Raw genomic sequence first — 11,984 nt, forward strand, 5'->3', positions numbered from 1 at the left:
GAAGTAATCAGTGTGAATATATATATATATATATATATATATATATATATATATATATAGGGCCACATAGGGACAGAGCTACCAGCAAATTTTAGTTCGCTGACAAAGCTCCTCGGATGAGAAGCGAAACGTCCAGTACAGATAACGGCTGAAGAAACCTTTTCATCAATGGACTACTTCTGTACGACCGAGAGCTTACACAGACTTATATTTGGATTGTTACCCAAATATTTTTGTATGCAGTGATAGAACAGTACTCATTCTGAAAACTGTGTGATTAATTCAAATTAAATTACGGTACTTATTTTGTAATCAAGCGACTTGACTTGGCTGGGCCTAAATTCCTTTGCAGTTTTTAATCAACGGAAGCACATGAATCCTATCCAAATGTCTTATGATGTGAGGGCTTATTAACGTTCTTGTTAAACTATTGCTGAAGGGGATCAAGGAAAAAGAACAAAGAAATGAGGAAAAATGAGGAGGACGAAAGTGGGGAAGTGTGGCATAATTGGGCCAAGGCTTGTCTCTTGCAGTGATGACAGTTATTGCCTCTTTCTTGTCTCTCTAATGCCTCTCCATCCTAATTTATCCCGATAATCAATACCGGATGGTAATTGCATCGAAGCAACACAGGCCAATCAACCTCATTAGCACATGCTTTATAATGCAGATGGCGAAATTTTGAATAGAGAAAATTAAAGTGTGGGAAGGGGGGGTTAAACATCCCAGTTCAAATGGCAGATTTTATTGATTTATTGATTTTATTTATCAGACGAGTACAGGTTTGCTTGCAACGAAATGGTGGATATTTGGCACACATCTTGGGAAAGCCATAAATTGACTAAAAATTGACAGAAATAGCTGAAACTCTGGTGAATGGTCTTCCATAAATTGAAAAATTTGTGGTTGTAATTTAAACTAAATAGCTTTTTAATTAAAGCCACAATTGAAATTTTTATGGGTACGCATCTTTTTGGGTCACCCTGTATATATCGAATACTGTATATATTTGTTTAAAGCTGGCTGAATACAGTCCGTCACTAGCTTCTGCTGCCATCAAGTGGTCGAATAAAAAGCAAACCTAATTTTGAAATATTAAAGAAAGATAATCCTCTCAATCCGCCCAGAATGACCCTATTGTCAGACTAAAAAAAATAGATTTATCTTGCAGATTTTAATCCAATTGTATTATGAATCGCTACATATTAACCATTACAAAATATTTTGCCACAGCTAACAATGTTAATTTCCAGTATTATTTTTTCAGGATACTGTAAAGTGTCCATGGGAGTTTTGAAAGGTGCTTATAAATATAATGTACAAAATATACAAAAAATACAAAAAAATATATTACTCTGGTGTATCTGTCATTTTCATTGTGTAGCCTCTTTCACGCCAGATTAGCACAATCGCTGCAACAATCATTTTTTTTGCTTACAGTAATATAAACTCATTGCTTATTAGACTATCACTTTCTGGAAACATGAACATTTTAATCTATCGAGCTGGCTATCTAGCTAGTTAGCTATCTAGCTGGCTAACTAGCTATCTATCTATTTATTTGCTATCTATTGGATATCTATCTAGCTGGCTACCTAGCTAGCTATCTATTTGGTATCTATTGGATATCCAGCTGGCTAGCTAGCTATTAGCTGTCTATTAGCTAGCTGGCTAGCTTTCTATCTATTTGAGTTATTCCAGGTTGAGTGAACGGTGGCGCGTGTTGTATCCGCTGCTCACCCACAGAAAAACTTATCCTATGACTGAGAGTTTTGAATGGAGCTTATAAATGAAATGTATTATTATTGTTATTATTATTATTAGTAGTAGTAATAGTAGTAATAGTAGTAGTAGTAGTAGTAGTAGTAGTAGTATTAGTAGTAGTAGTAGTAGTATCATTGTTATTATTATTTAATAATAATAATAATAATAATAAAAATAATAATAATAATAATAATGACATCCATTATGTTTATGTTAATATTGGATACAACATAAAACTACGAAATTTTGAAGTGTACTCACACTATTTTGTTTCTGAAGTTGTCTAAAAACATTTGAAACCAACATGAAATCGAAAACAAGCTGACTTCACACTAAAGCACTTTTATCAAATTGCCATTCGGCGGTTCACATTTTGTGATCTCACCTTCTTAAAACCTATCCATTCATTCTGGACATGACGTGCTTCCTGGTGTTCTTTTCGGGCTTAAAGAGAATCAAGTAGCACTTTGGTGCAAAGATACAGCCTAGCAGCCCATAACTGGAGGCCAGGATAGCAAATACCTCAGTGACTGTGGAATACTTTCCTGGGGAGCTGATGTAGGCGGGAACAAATGCTACCCACACAGCACAGAAGATGAGCATGCTAAAAGTGATGAAGCGCGCCTCATTAAAGTTGTCCGGAAGTTTCCGGGCCAGGAAGGCCAGTAGGAGGCAGAGACAGGCCAGTAGTCCGATGTAGCCCAGGACTAAACCGAAGGCCACGGGGGAGCCCTCATCACAAAGCAGAATAACAACGGCGCTCTTGCGGGGAATCAGCTGGCGTGGGGTTGGGGGCGCCATGATCAGCCAGGCGGTGCAGATGAGCACCTGGATGAATGACAAGTTTAATTAAGAAGCAAAAAATACCCCAAACCAAAGTCATTAGTGTTACCCAAAGCTAACAAAGTCCCTAAAACGATGATTAAAAACATTTTGGTGACAAAAACAAAAATAATAATAATCTTAACTCATTCACTGCCAGACGATGTGCAAAAATGTGCCCACTCCAGTGCCAAGGTTTTTGTCTAGGCGTATTTGACTAGGCCTCACCTGAACCAGTGTGCAAAGACTAATAATGGCCTTTTGCTGTGTGGGCGCAAACCACTTGATGACTCTACTCCCAGGAAGTGAAGCTTTGAACGCCATCAGCACCACAATTGTCTTCCCCAGGATACAAGAAATGCAGAGCACAAAAGTAACGCCAAACGCCGTTCGGCGCAGCATGCAGGACCACTCGGAAGGTCGTCCGATGAACGTGAGCGAGCAAAGGAAACACAAAGTTAAAGAGAAGAGCAGAAGGAAGCTCAACTCTGAGTTGTTGGCCCTGACCACCGGGGTGGTCCTGTGGAAGGAGAAGACAAAGACCACGGCGCAGGTGCAGAAGGAACCAATAAGGGATATGGCCGTCAGCGTGATGCCCATGGTGTCGCTGAATGAAAGGAACTCCACCTGTTTGGGGATGCAGGCGGTTCTCTCGTCATTGGACCAGAACTCGGGGAGGCAACGCACACACTCTATGGCATCTAGAAAGTAGAACAGGAGCATGTTAGCGCCCTCGCCGGAGAGTCTTGTCACGTACGACTAGCCAGTATTCTCACCGCTCTGATTGCTAATCTCCCCTGCTGTACAAACCACGCAATCATGGCAGCAGATAGGGAAGTTAGGTCGGATAGCCTTGCGGGTGCCGGGAGGACAAATCTTGCTGCATACTGATAGCGGGACCTGTGCAAAAGGGGCAATGCAAACTACACTGGTTCCTGTATAGTAGTAGTAGAGATAGTAGTAGTAATAATAATAATAATAATAATAATAATAAGAAGAAGAAGAAGAAGAAGAAGAAGAAGAAGAAGAAGAAGAAGAAGAAGAAGAAGAAGAAGAAAGACAAGAAGAACAAGAAGAAGAAGAAGAAGAAGAAGAAGAAGAAGAAGGACAAGAAGAAAGACAAGAAGACCAAGAAGAAGAACAAGAAGAAGAACAAGAACAAGAACAAGAAGAACAAGAACAAGAAGAACAAGAAGAACAAGAAGAACAAGAAGAACAAGAACAACAAGAACAACAAGAACAAGAAGAACAAGAACAAGAACAAGAAGAACAAGAAGAACAAGAAGAACAAGAAGAACAAGAACAAGAAGAACAAGAACAAGAACAAGAAGAAGAACAAGGACAACAAGAACAAGAAGAACAAGAACAACAAGAACAGCAAGAAGAACAAGAAGAACAAGAAGAACAAGAAGAAGAAGAAGAAGAAGAAGAAGAAGAAGAAGAAGAAGAAGAAGAAGAAGAAGAAGAAGAAGAAGAAGAAGAAGAAGAAGAAGCTCGTGACTACCAAAAAAAATGTTCCGCCCATGGTTGAAAAGCTTCATTTCAGTTACAGTGACGGAATATTATTGTTGCCATTTTTGGGCCAGCTTTTGTGTTCGATGGTGTATATAATGTTGTGTTTCAACCAGTATTTCAATGCTGTCTCTACTTGGGTATGGTTGCCATTCCACACGACGTCTTCGCTTTGGATTTGGAGCTTCTGCCATCTGTCGCCGACTGTCTCATCGAACTTTCCGATCGTGACGAACTGGATCCCTCCGCTTGGTTTCAGCTGCCAGTTGACCAGGTCGTACATGGCCGCCGGGTCGCCATTTTCATCAAATGTGATCTCATCTCCAAAGGAGTTGAGGTACTCCACTTGTTTTATGTAGTGAAGCAGCTAAGGACAATAAGTAGTAGTGAGATGATTAAGAATAAACAATCCCTCTCAAAATACTTGATTTCCAGCAACCTGATAGATAAATAAATACACTCACAAATAATACCATAAATAACTAAACAGATACACATAAATAAACAAGAAAATAAATAAAAACAGATAAACATACAATCACACATACCAATAAACAAACAAACAAATAAACAAATAAAATAAATAAATAAATAATAACAGAAATAGATAAAGGAATAAAGGAATACATAAATAAATAACTAAATAAATGAATGAATAAATAAATAAATTTTACAAGCACCTTTCTGAACACCCAAGGACACTTTCCAATAAAAACAATACACAAAACAATAAAATCATGACTAAAACAATAAATGAATAAATAAATAAATAAATAAATAAATAAATAAATAAATAAAGACAGAAATTATAACAGAAATAGATAAAGGAATGAATGAATAAATAAATACATAATTAAATGAATAAACAAACATATAAATAAATAAATAAATAAATACATAAATTTACAAGCGCCTTTCTGGACACACAAGGACACTTTCCAATAAAAAATATACATAAAACAATAAAATCATGAATAAAACAATAAATAAATAAATACACAAAAAATAAATTAATTACTAAATATGTTTATAAATAAACAAATATTCAACTAAATAATTAAATCCACAATATCATAAATAAAAAGAAAGAAACACAAACACACATAAATAAATAAGCTTATAGATAAATAAACAAATAAATACATAAATAAATAAATACCTGCCATGGCTGGATGCTATGTGCATCTGGACACCCCTGAAGAGCAAAAGGACCTTTCCCATCTTCACAGCTTTGCATATTCTTCAGCGCATGCGCGATAGCATACACGGCTTTATAGACATTGTAAGATATCCTCAGCTGGGACACATCCGAGTAGATATTTGCCACCGTCCTCAGATCTTCTGCGCCAGTGCATGGCACTTTAACATTCCTCTCACCCAGGCTGCATTGGAAAACGTCTTCCCAAAATGGTATCAGAAATGGATCTTCACTCGCATCGGGGTTAGAAGGATGCAAACGGAGCAGAAAGTCCTGCAGGCCCGGGACGTACACTCGACGGATGGCGAAACCCATAGAGCCCTGCAGGATGGTATGATACTTTTCAGGCGTAGAGAGAACAGCCGCTGTGCTCCAAGCCTCGCTAGCCAGCCACTGGATCCCATGCAGACCCTCCCTGCAAAGATACACTGATCATGTATGTATATCAGAGGATGTCACATTGCGACGTGATTTAAAAATAAAGAAATATCGCACCGGAGAGCTTCATCAAAGAGTGCTGCGGCGTCCTGTTCCACGGCAAACACCAGGATCACACGTGCCCCGGAGGAGCGGATATTGGAAATGATGGATGAAATTGCCTTTCGCGCTCGGTTTTTGGGGATGATTTCATGAAGGGCCACGCATGCGCCAAGTTGTCTGACCTGAGACGCACGATGTTTTATGGAGCAAAGCCACATATCGAATGGCGAGATACATTTCACGGCACACCACTCAACAAACGTGCCACAAATAGTATTTTTAGTACCTTTTCTTAACTCATTCACTGCCGAGACAATGTGCAAAAATGTGTCCAATTCAGTGCCAGGGAATTCACTCGAATTCCAGGACTCTATCTATTTGAGTTACTTACGGGTTGAGTGAACGATGGCGCGTGTGGCTGCCGTTGCTCACTCGCAGAATAAAATATCCTGTGACCGTAAAGTATTCTTGAGAGTTTTGAAAGGCGCTTATAAATGAAATGTATTATTATTTTCTTATATATAATATTATATAATATATATATATATATTATATAATATATATTATATAATATAATATAATATTAATAATAATAACATAATAAAATAATAATAAAATAATAATAATAATAAAAAATAATAATACAACTATTATTATTATTATTATTATTAAGTTCATCCCGTCTACTTGATATCTAATTTAACACTCTGACGAAGGCGGAAGTATACGCCGAAACATGTCAGGTAATTGAACACCTAAAATAAAAATAACAATAAAAATAAAAATAAAAATAAAAATAAAAATAAAAATAAAAATAAAAATAAATTTAAAATAATTTTAAGTTTAATTTTAATTTTAATTTTAATAATATTGTAATTTCAAGTTTAATTTCAATTTTAATTTTAATTGTAATTATAATTATAATCATAATAAAATAATAATACATTTCATTTATATGTGCCTTTCAAAACTCAAGAATACTTTACGGTCACAGGATATTTTATTCTGCGAGTGAGCAACGGCAGCCACACGCGCCATCGTTCACTCAACCCGTAAGTAACTCAAATAGATAGAAAGCTAGCAAGCTAGCTAATAGACAATGAGTTTTAGGAATGCAGCGTAGGAAACCTTAGAATTCTCAAATTATATAGGTCTGCAGTTATATGCGCTTGAAATGAGGGCGGCTGTCCAAAATGCAATACATACAGATTGGTTTATACAGCGCTTTAACAACAGCTGAAGGTGGAACAAAGCGCTAAAATGGAAAAAAAGGGAAATGCTGCCCCCTTGTGGAGTTGAAAAAACATTGCCAGAGGTCTCGCATGAAAATACAAAACCCAAACAAATTCGTGAATGCCACTCAATGTCATATTTTCAATTCCCGAATGAATTTGTGAATGGCAGTGAATGAGTGAAATGTACATACTGTAAAACATACACATTGAGATGGTGCCATTGTTGTTGACTCACTTCATGAACAAAGATGTTGGCACCACCACGACCGTATGCATCATCCCCCGCAATCACACCCACCCAGCTCCAGCCGAAATGTTTGACCAGTTGGACCAGTGCATTCACCTGAAATAAATAAACAACAGGGTCGCGTTCGTCACCCCATATTGAATACAAAGAAGAATTCACACCATGATCACAATGACTAAAACAATCACAACAATCACAATTACCGTATTTTCCGGTGTGTAAGACGCACCCAAAAGCCTTCCTTTCCTTGAAAAGATGACACTGCGCCTTATATGCAGGTGCGGCTTATATGTCAAAGTCAAAGTCAGCTTTATTGTCAAATATGATAATATGCATGACATACAGCACAGATGAAATTACTGTCCTCTAGGACCCAGCATGCAAGGCACTTATAATGACTTTAACAAACATAATAAACATGAAAATGACAATTTGAAGTAATATTGAGTCACAACAGGTCTGGCATCGACTTCATAGTGCGTAACCCCTGCCTCTAATGTAGCGCTTTATAATGTAGTGTGCCTTATATTTGGAAAACTTTTATATATTCAAATATTATATATTTAGAAAACTTTTTTGATTCATTTATGGGGAAAAAAATAAAATACACCATTCATTGGAGGTGCTCCTTATATTCCTGTGCGCCTTATACAATGAAAAATACAGTGAAAAAAGATGCTGGATTTTAAAACAGCAACAATACCATTAAACAAAATTTCATCACTAAGAATTGTCAATTGCAACAACTTTTTTACTTTAAGATGGCACCGCGAGAGTGGCTGCCTTTCCAGCAGCTCCTGTATTTTACTTTTATACTTCTTTCTTTCCTTTCCTCTTCGTTTTATAACTTTGAAATGTAAATTTCTCCACTGCGAGACGAATAAAGGCTAATCCAATCCAATCAAAAGTGAATTGGTCGTCATGCAAAACCCCAGAAAATGTCCTGAAAATTATAATTTTGTATTCTTTTTGGTGTTTCTTTTTAGAATGAAATATAACTATTGAACAAAATAAACACTGTTTCTCAATTGAAACAGACCTTGCGCCAGGAATATAGATGAACATATACAATAAAAATATCATTTAAATTGTCACATTCCCATCACAGTTCCTACATATACAGATAAATGGTACCATTCACCATTTTGAGCAGATAATATTCATTTAAAGACGTTTTTTTCCCAACTCAAGAACCTTCAGACAGTTGTTTGTTACTCCTGTTTGAGGTTGCAGACTTCTGTCTGCAATTTGAAGGCCAAAGTCGAGGATTCCGGGCCAATTCCCATTTTCTTCTCTTTTTTGTAATCACTCCATCCATCCATCCATCCATCCATCCATCCATCCATCCATCCATCCATCCATCCATCCATCCATCCATCCACTCTCCGTTAAAATGATTATGTTAAATTAATAAAATGTCAAACATCTGCTGAAAGACATCCGGACCGTGATGATCACTCACCTGGAAGAAATCACTGGGCATGGTCCTTAAAAAAGCAGGAAACTCCTTTTTGTCACTCAGACAAGCACAGCTAGAAAAGTAGCTGACCTAAGAGAAAATGAGGAACACACAGAGGTGTAAGGAATTAATCAGCCCGTTTCCACAGGCTGATAAATTCCTTCCACGGAGCTTTGTCGCCCTCTTCTGCCTCTTTTTGGTGCAACACGAACCTTTCAGACCAAACAAGTACAGAAAAATGCATTGATGTGATGGAAGGACTGCTACAATGTGTCCTTTTTTTGGTCAGGGGCGTTACTTCAGTGACGTAGGGTGAGGACTCGTCCCCAACTCAGAAACAAGACTTCCGGAATATTCAGCGCGGGTCTTAAAACGTAAAATATAGTATGTGGTGGAATCTTTGTAAAATACGCGCAGTAGAAGTCATTTGAAGTCATTTTACTTGCCCGGAGACGTCGGTTGTCCTTTAAATGAATGAAATAAAAAAAAAGAGACAGGGGGACAGAGAGAGAGACTAACTAAATGTATATTTGCCTCTCACCTGCGGCACATGGAAGACCCCCAAGAAACGGGCCACAACTAAAGACTGGGTGGAGCCTCCATCCCCGATCACGACAGGTACAGCCCCCCGGCAGATACTTTGACCCTGCAGCCCTCCTTCAGGCATGGAAGCGTCCTCGCGGCCCATTAGTTCCATCGCGGCCTTGAGAGCCTGGTGGGGGCTACTACACGAGTCATAGATCTTATATCCCAAAGTGATGTTGGGAAGCAGTTTCCCCTCCCTGTTGATCTCCTCGATGGCAAAAATCATCGTCTGCATCCAGCGGAATGTCCGGAAGTTAAATCTGTGCAGGAAAATGCGATTCAAATGAAATACGCTCACTTGTTATCATCTCCTCAAAGTAATTACCTGGTGCACTGGGTAGATGGTGGCTTGGTGGTGAACGTCAGGCTGGGTTCCAGAACCATATCGTGAAGGGAGAAGAGCCCTCCCAAGATGATGTCCCCTCTTTTTTCCAGCACTGGTAGGCTCATAGAACCTGGGATGATGTCGCAATGTTGGTTCTGGTCTTGCACGGATTTGTGGGGGAGCAACATTGACACCCATAGGACACTGCAGACGACCTGGACTGTCCTGCACCAACATCGGAGCATACTCCAAACCTGAAAGATGTCTTTCCAAAAAGGAATGATTTCAAATGCTATGATTTATTTCGTTTTCCTCTCTATTATACACAGCATACAGTGTTTAATTGTAAGAATGTAAGCGCTTCACCGATAAGACACAGGCATTTATAGCCTTGAATGTATGACGACGGTGTATGCCTCCTGTCACATAGCATCGCTTTCAAATTCACTTGATTTCCCCCGAGTCAGCAAATCAATGGAAAAGGAAACCTGGTTCCCATGTAAATAACGACCAAAACAAGGAAGCACCTCAGCACAAACGGAAACCAGACATTAGCGGTGTCATGTCCGCTTGTCATGCCTGAGCAGGCCTAAGTCAACCTTTAGTAATACGGCGAGACAGACGGATGCACAGTTTACAGATGCACAAACACACACGGACACACCAAGATAGATTAGCTTGATTAGCTAGATGGCTAGATAGCTCGATAGATTGATAGACAGATAGCCAGATCAATAATAATAATAACAATAATAATAATAATAATACATTTCATTTCTTAGCGCCTTTCAAGGTCACTTTACAGTCACAGGATGAAGTTTTTCTGTGGGTGAGCAGCGGCATCCACACCGCGCTCAAACCGGAATAACTCAAATAGATAGAAAGATTGCTAGCTAGCTTGTTAGATAGTGAATAGAAAGCAAATAGATACATAGCTAGGTAGCCAGCTAGGTAGTTAGATAGCAAATATATAGCAAATAGTTAGCAAATAGATAGCTCGCTATCTACGTAGCCAGCCAGCTAGTTAGATAGCAAATAGACCTATCATAGCAGAGTCCGGCACCGCCATGTCTGGACAGTAAGGATATATAGGGCCTAAACTACCAGTAAGACTTTAGTTTGCTGACGAAGTTTCTTGGATAAGAAGCAAAACATCCGACACCTTCAAAGAAGTACAGATGACGGCTGAAGAAACCTTTTCATCGATGGACCAATCCAGTACGACTGAGAGCTTACACAGACGTAGCAAATAGATAGCAACTAGATAGCAAAAAGATAGCGACCTAGGTAACCAGCTAATAGAGAGCTAACAGCTAATAGCGCGCTAGATAGCTAATATGTTTCCCGACTCAATTAGCTAGCTAGCCAGCCATATAGCTAATAGATAGCCAGCTAGATAGCCAATAGATAGCTATCCAGCTAGCCAGCCAATAGATGGCTAGCCAGCTAGCCAACAGATCTATGCAGTTATCATTTATTTTTTTTATGAATTTATCTAATTATGTATTTATAACATATGTAGAGAAATAGCTAGCCAGATAGCAAGATAGCTAGCCAGATAGCTAGCCAGATAGCAAGGTAGCTTGCTAGATAGTGAGATAGCTATCCAGATAGCCAGATAGATAGCTAGATAGCCAGAGAGCAAGATAGCGAGCCAGACAGCGAGATGGCGAGCCAGACAGCGAGCCAGATAGCTAGCTAGATAGATAGATAGCTAGATAGCTAGATAGATATGTGTGTATGCATTTTAATAATTTGAAGTACTTCTAATGTTTAAGTCATAATAGTTTCTAATACAGGATTTCCGAAAATGTTTTTACAATGACACAGTGTTTGGTCAAAACATTTTCTGAGTGATTCTGTCGTGTTTAGAAGTGTTTAGCAACCGTACGTGAGAGTGTTTTATGGTGTGTGTGTTCGTGATGTCAGCTGTCAAAATGCGGGAGCGTTTCAACAGTGTGTATGAGAGGTTTTTGATTGTTGTTTGCTTTTCAGTTGAATATGAGATCAATCACTGTGAATTAGTCTGACTGTGCCTCATAATTCTTGCTGCTGTTCACATCCGGATCTGCACTGTGTACAGAATTTGTATTGTTTCCACATAAATGCAGAGTGGACTGATAAAAAAATATGAAGAAATAATATATTCGATAATTGTGATAGCTCTTCAAAGTTTGCATGTCCAACTTGGACAAACTGACAGATCTAAAGTATCAATTGTGGGGATGTCTTGGGATTGGAATTGTTTTTCAGTTGAATCAGTCAGTCAACAAGAATAAGATTCTGCCCGTGCAGATCATAACACACACTTGGGATGCACTTAAATGTGTTATTGTGTCTATTCGGCTGCCGTCTGA

General features: G+C 38.5%; 1 protein-coding gene across 1 annotated transcript; it reads right to left on the reverse strand.

The window, feature by feature from the left end:
• Nucleotides 1–2,129: 2,129 nt before the first annotated feature.
• Nucleotides 2,130–9,528, reverse strand: LOC148888620 (extracellular calcium-sensing receptor-like). Its single transcript, XM_089013289.1, has 9 exons — nt 9,259–9,528; nt 8,721–8,807; nt 7,247–7,354; nt 5,792–5,958; nt 5,258–5,711; nt 4,235–4,465; nt 3,363–3,486; nt 2,815–3,287; nt 2,130–2,592 (listed from the first exon to the last, which is right to left on the reverse strand). The coding sequence occupies exons 1-9, from the start codon at nt 9,526–9,528 to the stop codon at nt 2,161–2,163; spliced, it is 2,346 nt and encodes a 781-aa protein (XP_088869415.1). The 3' UTR covers nt 2,130–2,160.
• Between the last annotated feature and the right edge of the window lie 2,456 nt (nt 9,529–11,984).

This window comes from Hippocampus bargibanti, linkage group LG14, assembly GCF_051943395.1.
Source record: "Hippocampus bargibanti isolate YZ-2025 linkage group LG14, ASM5194339v1, whole genome shotgun sequence".
In the NCBI taxonomy this organism is placed as follows: domain Eukaryota; kingdom Metazoa; phylum Chordata; class Actinopteri; order Syngnathiformes; family Syngnathidae; genus Hippocampus; species Hippocampus bargibanti.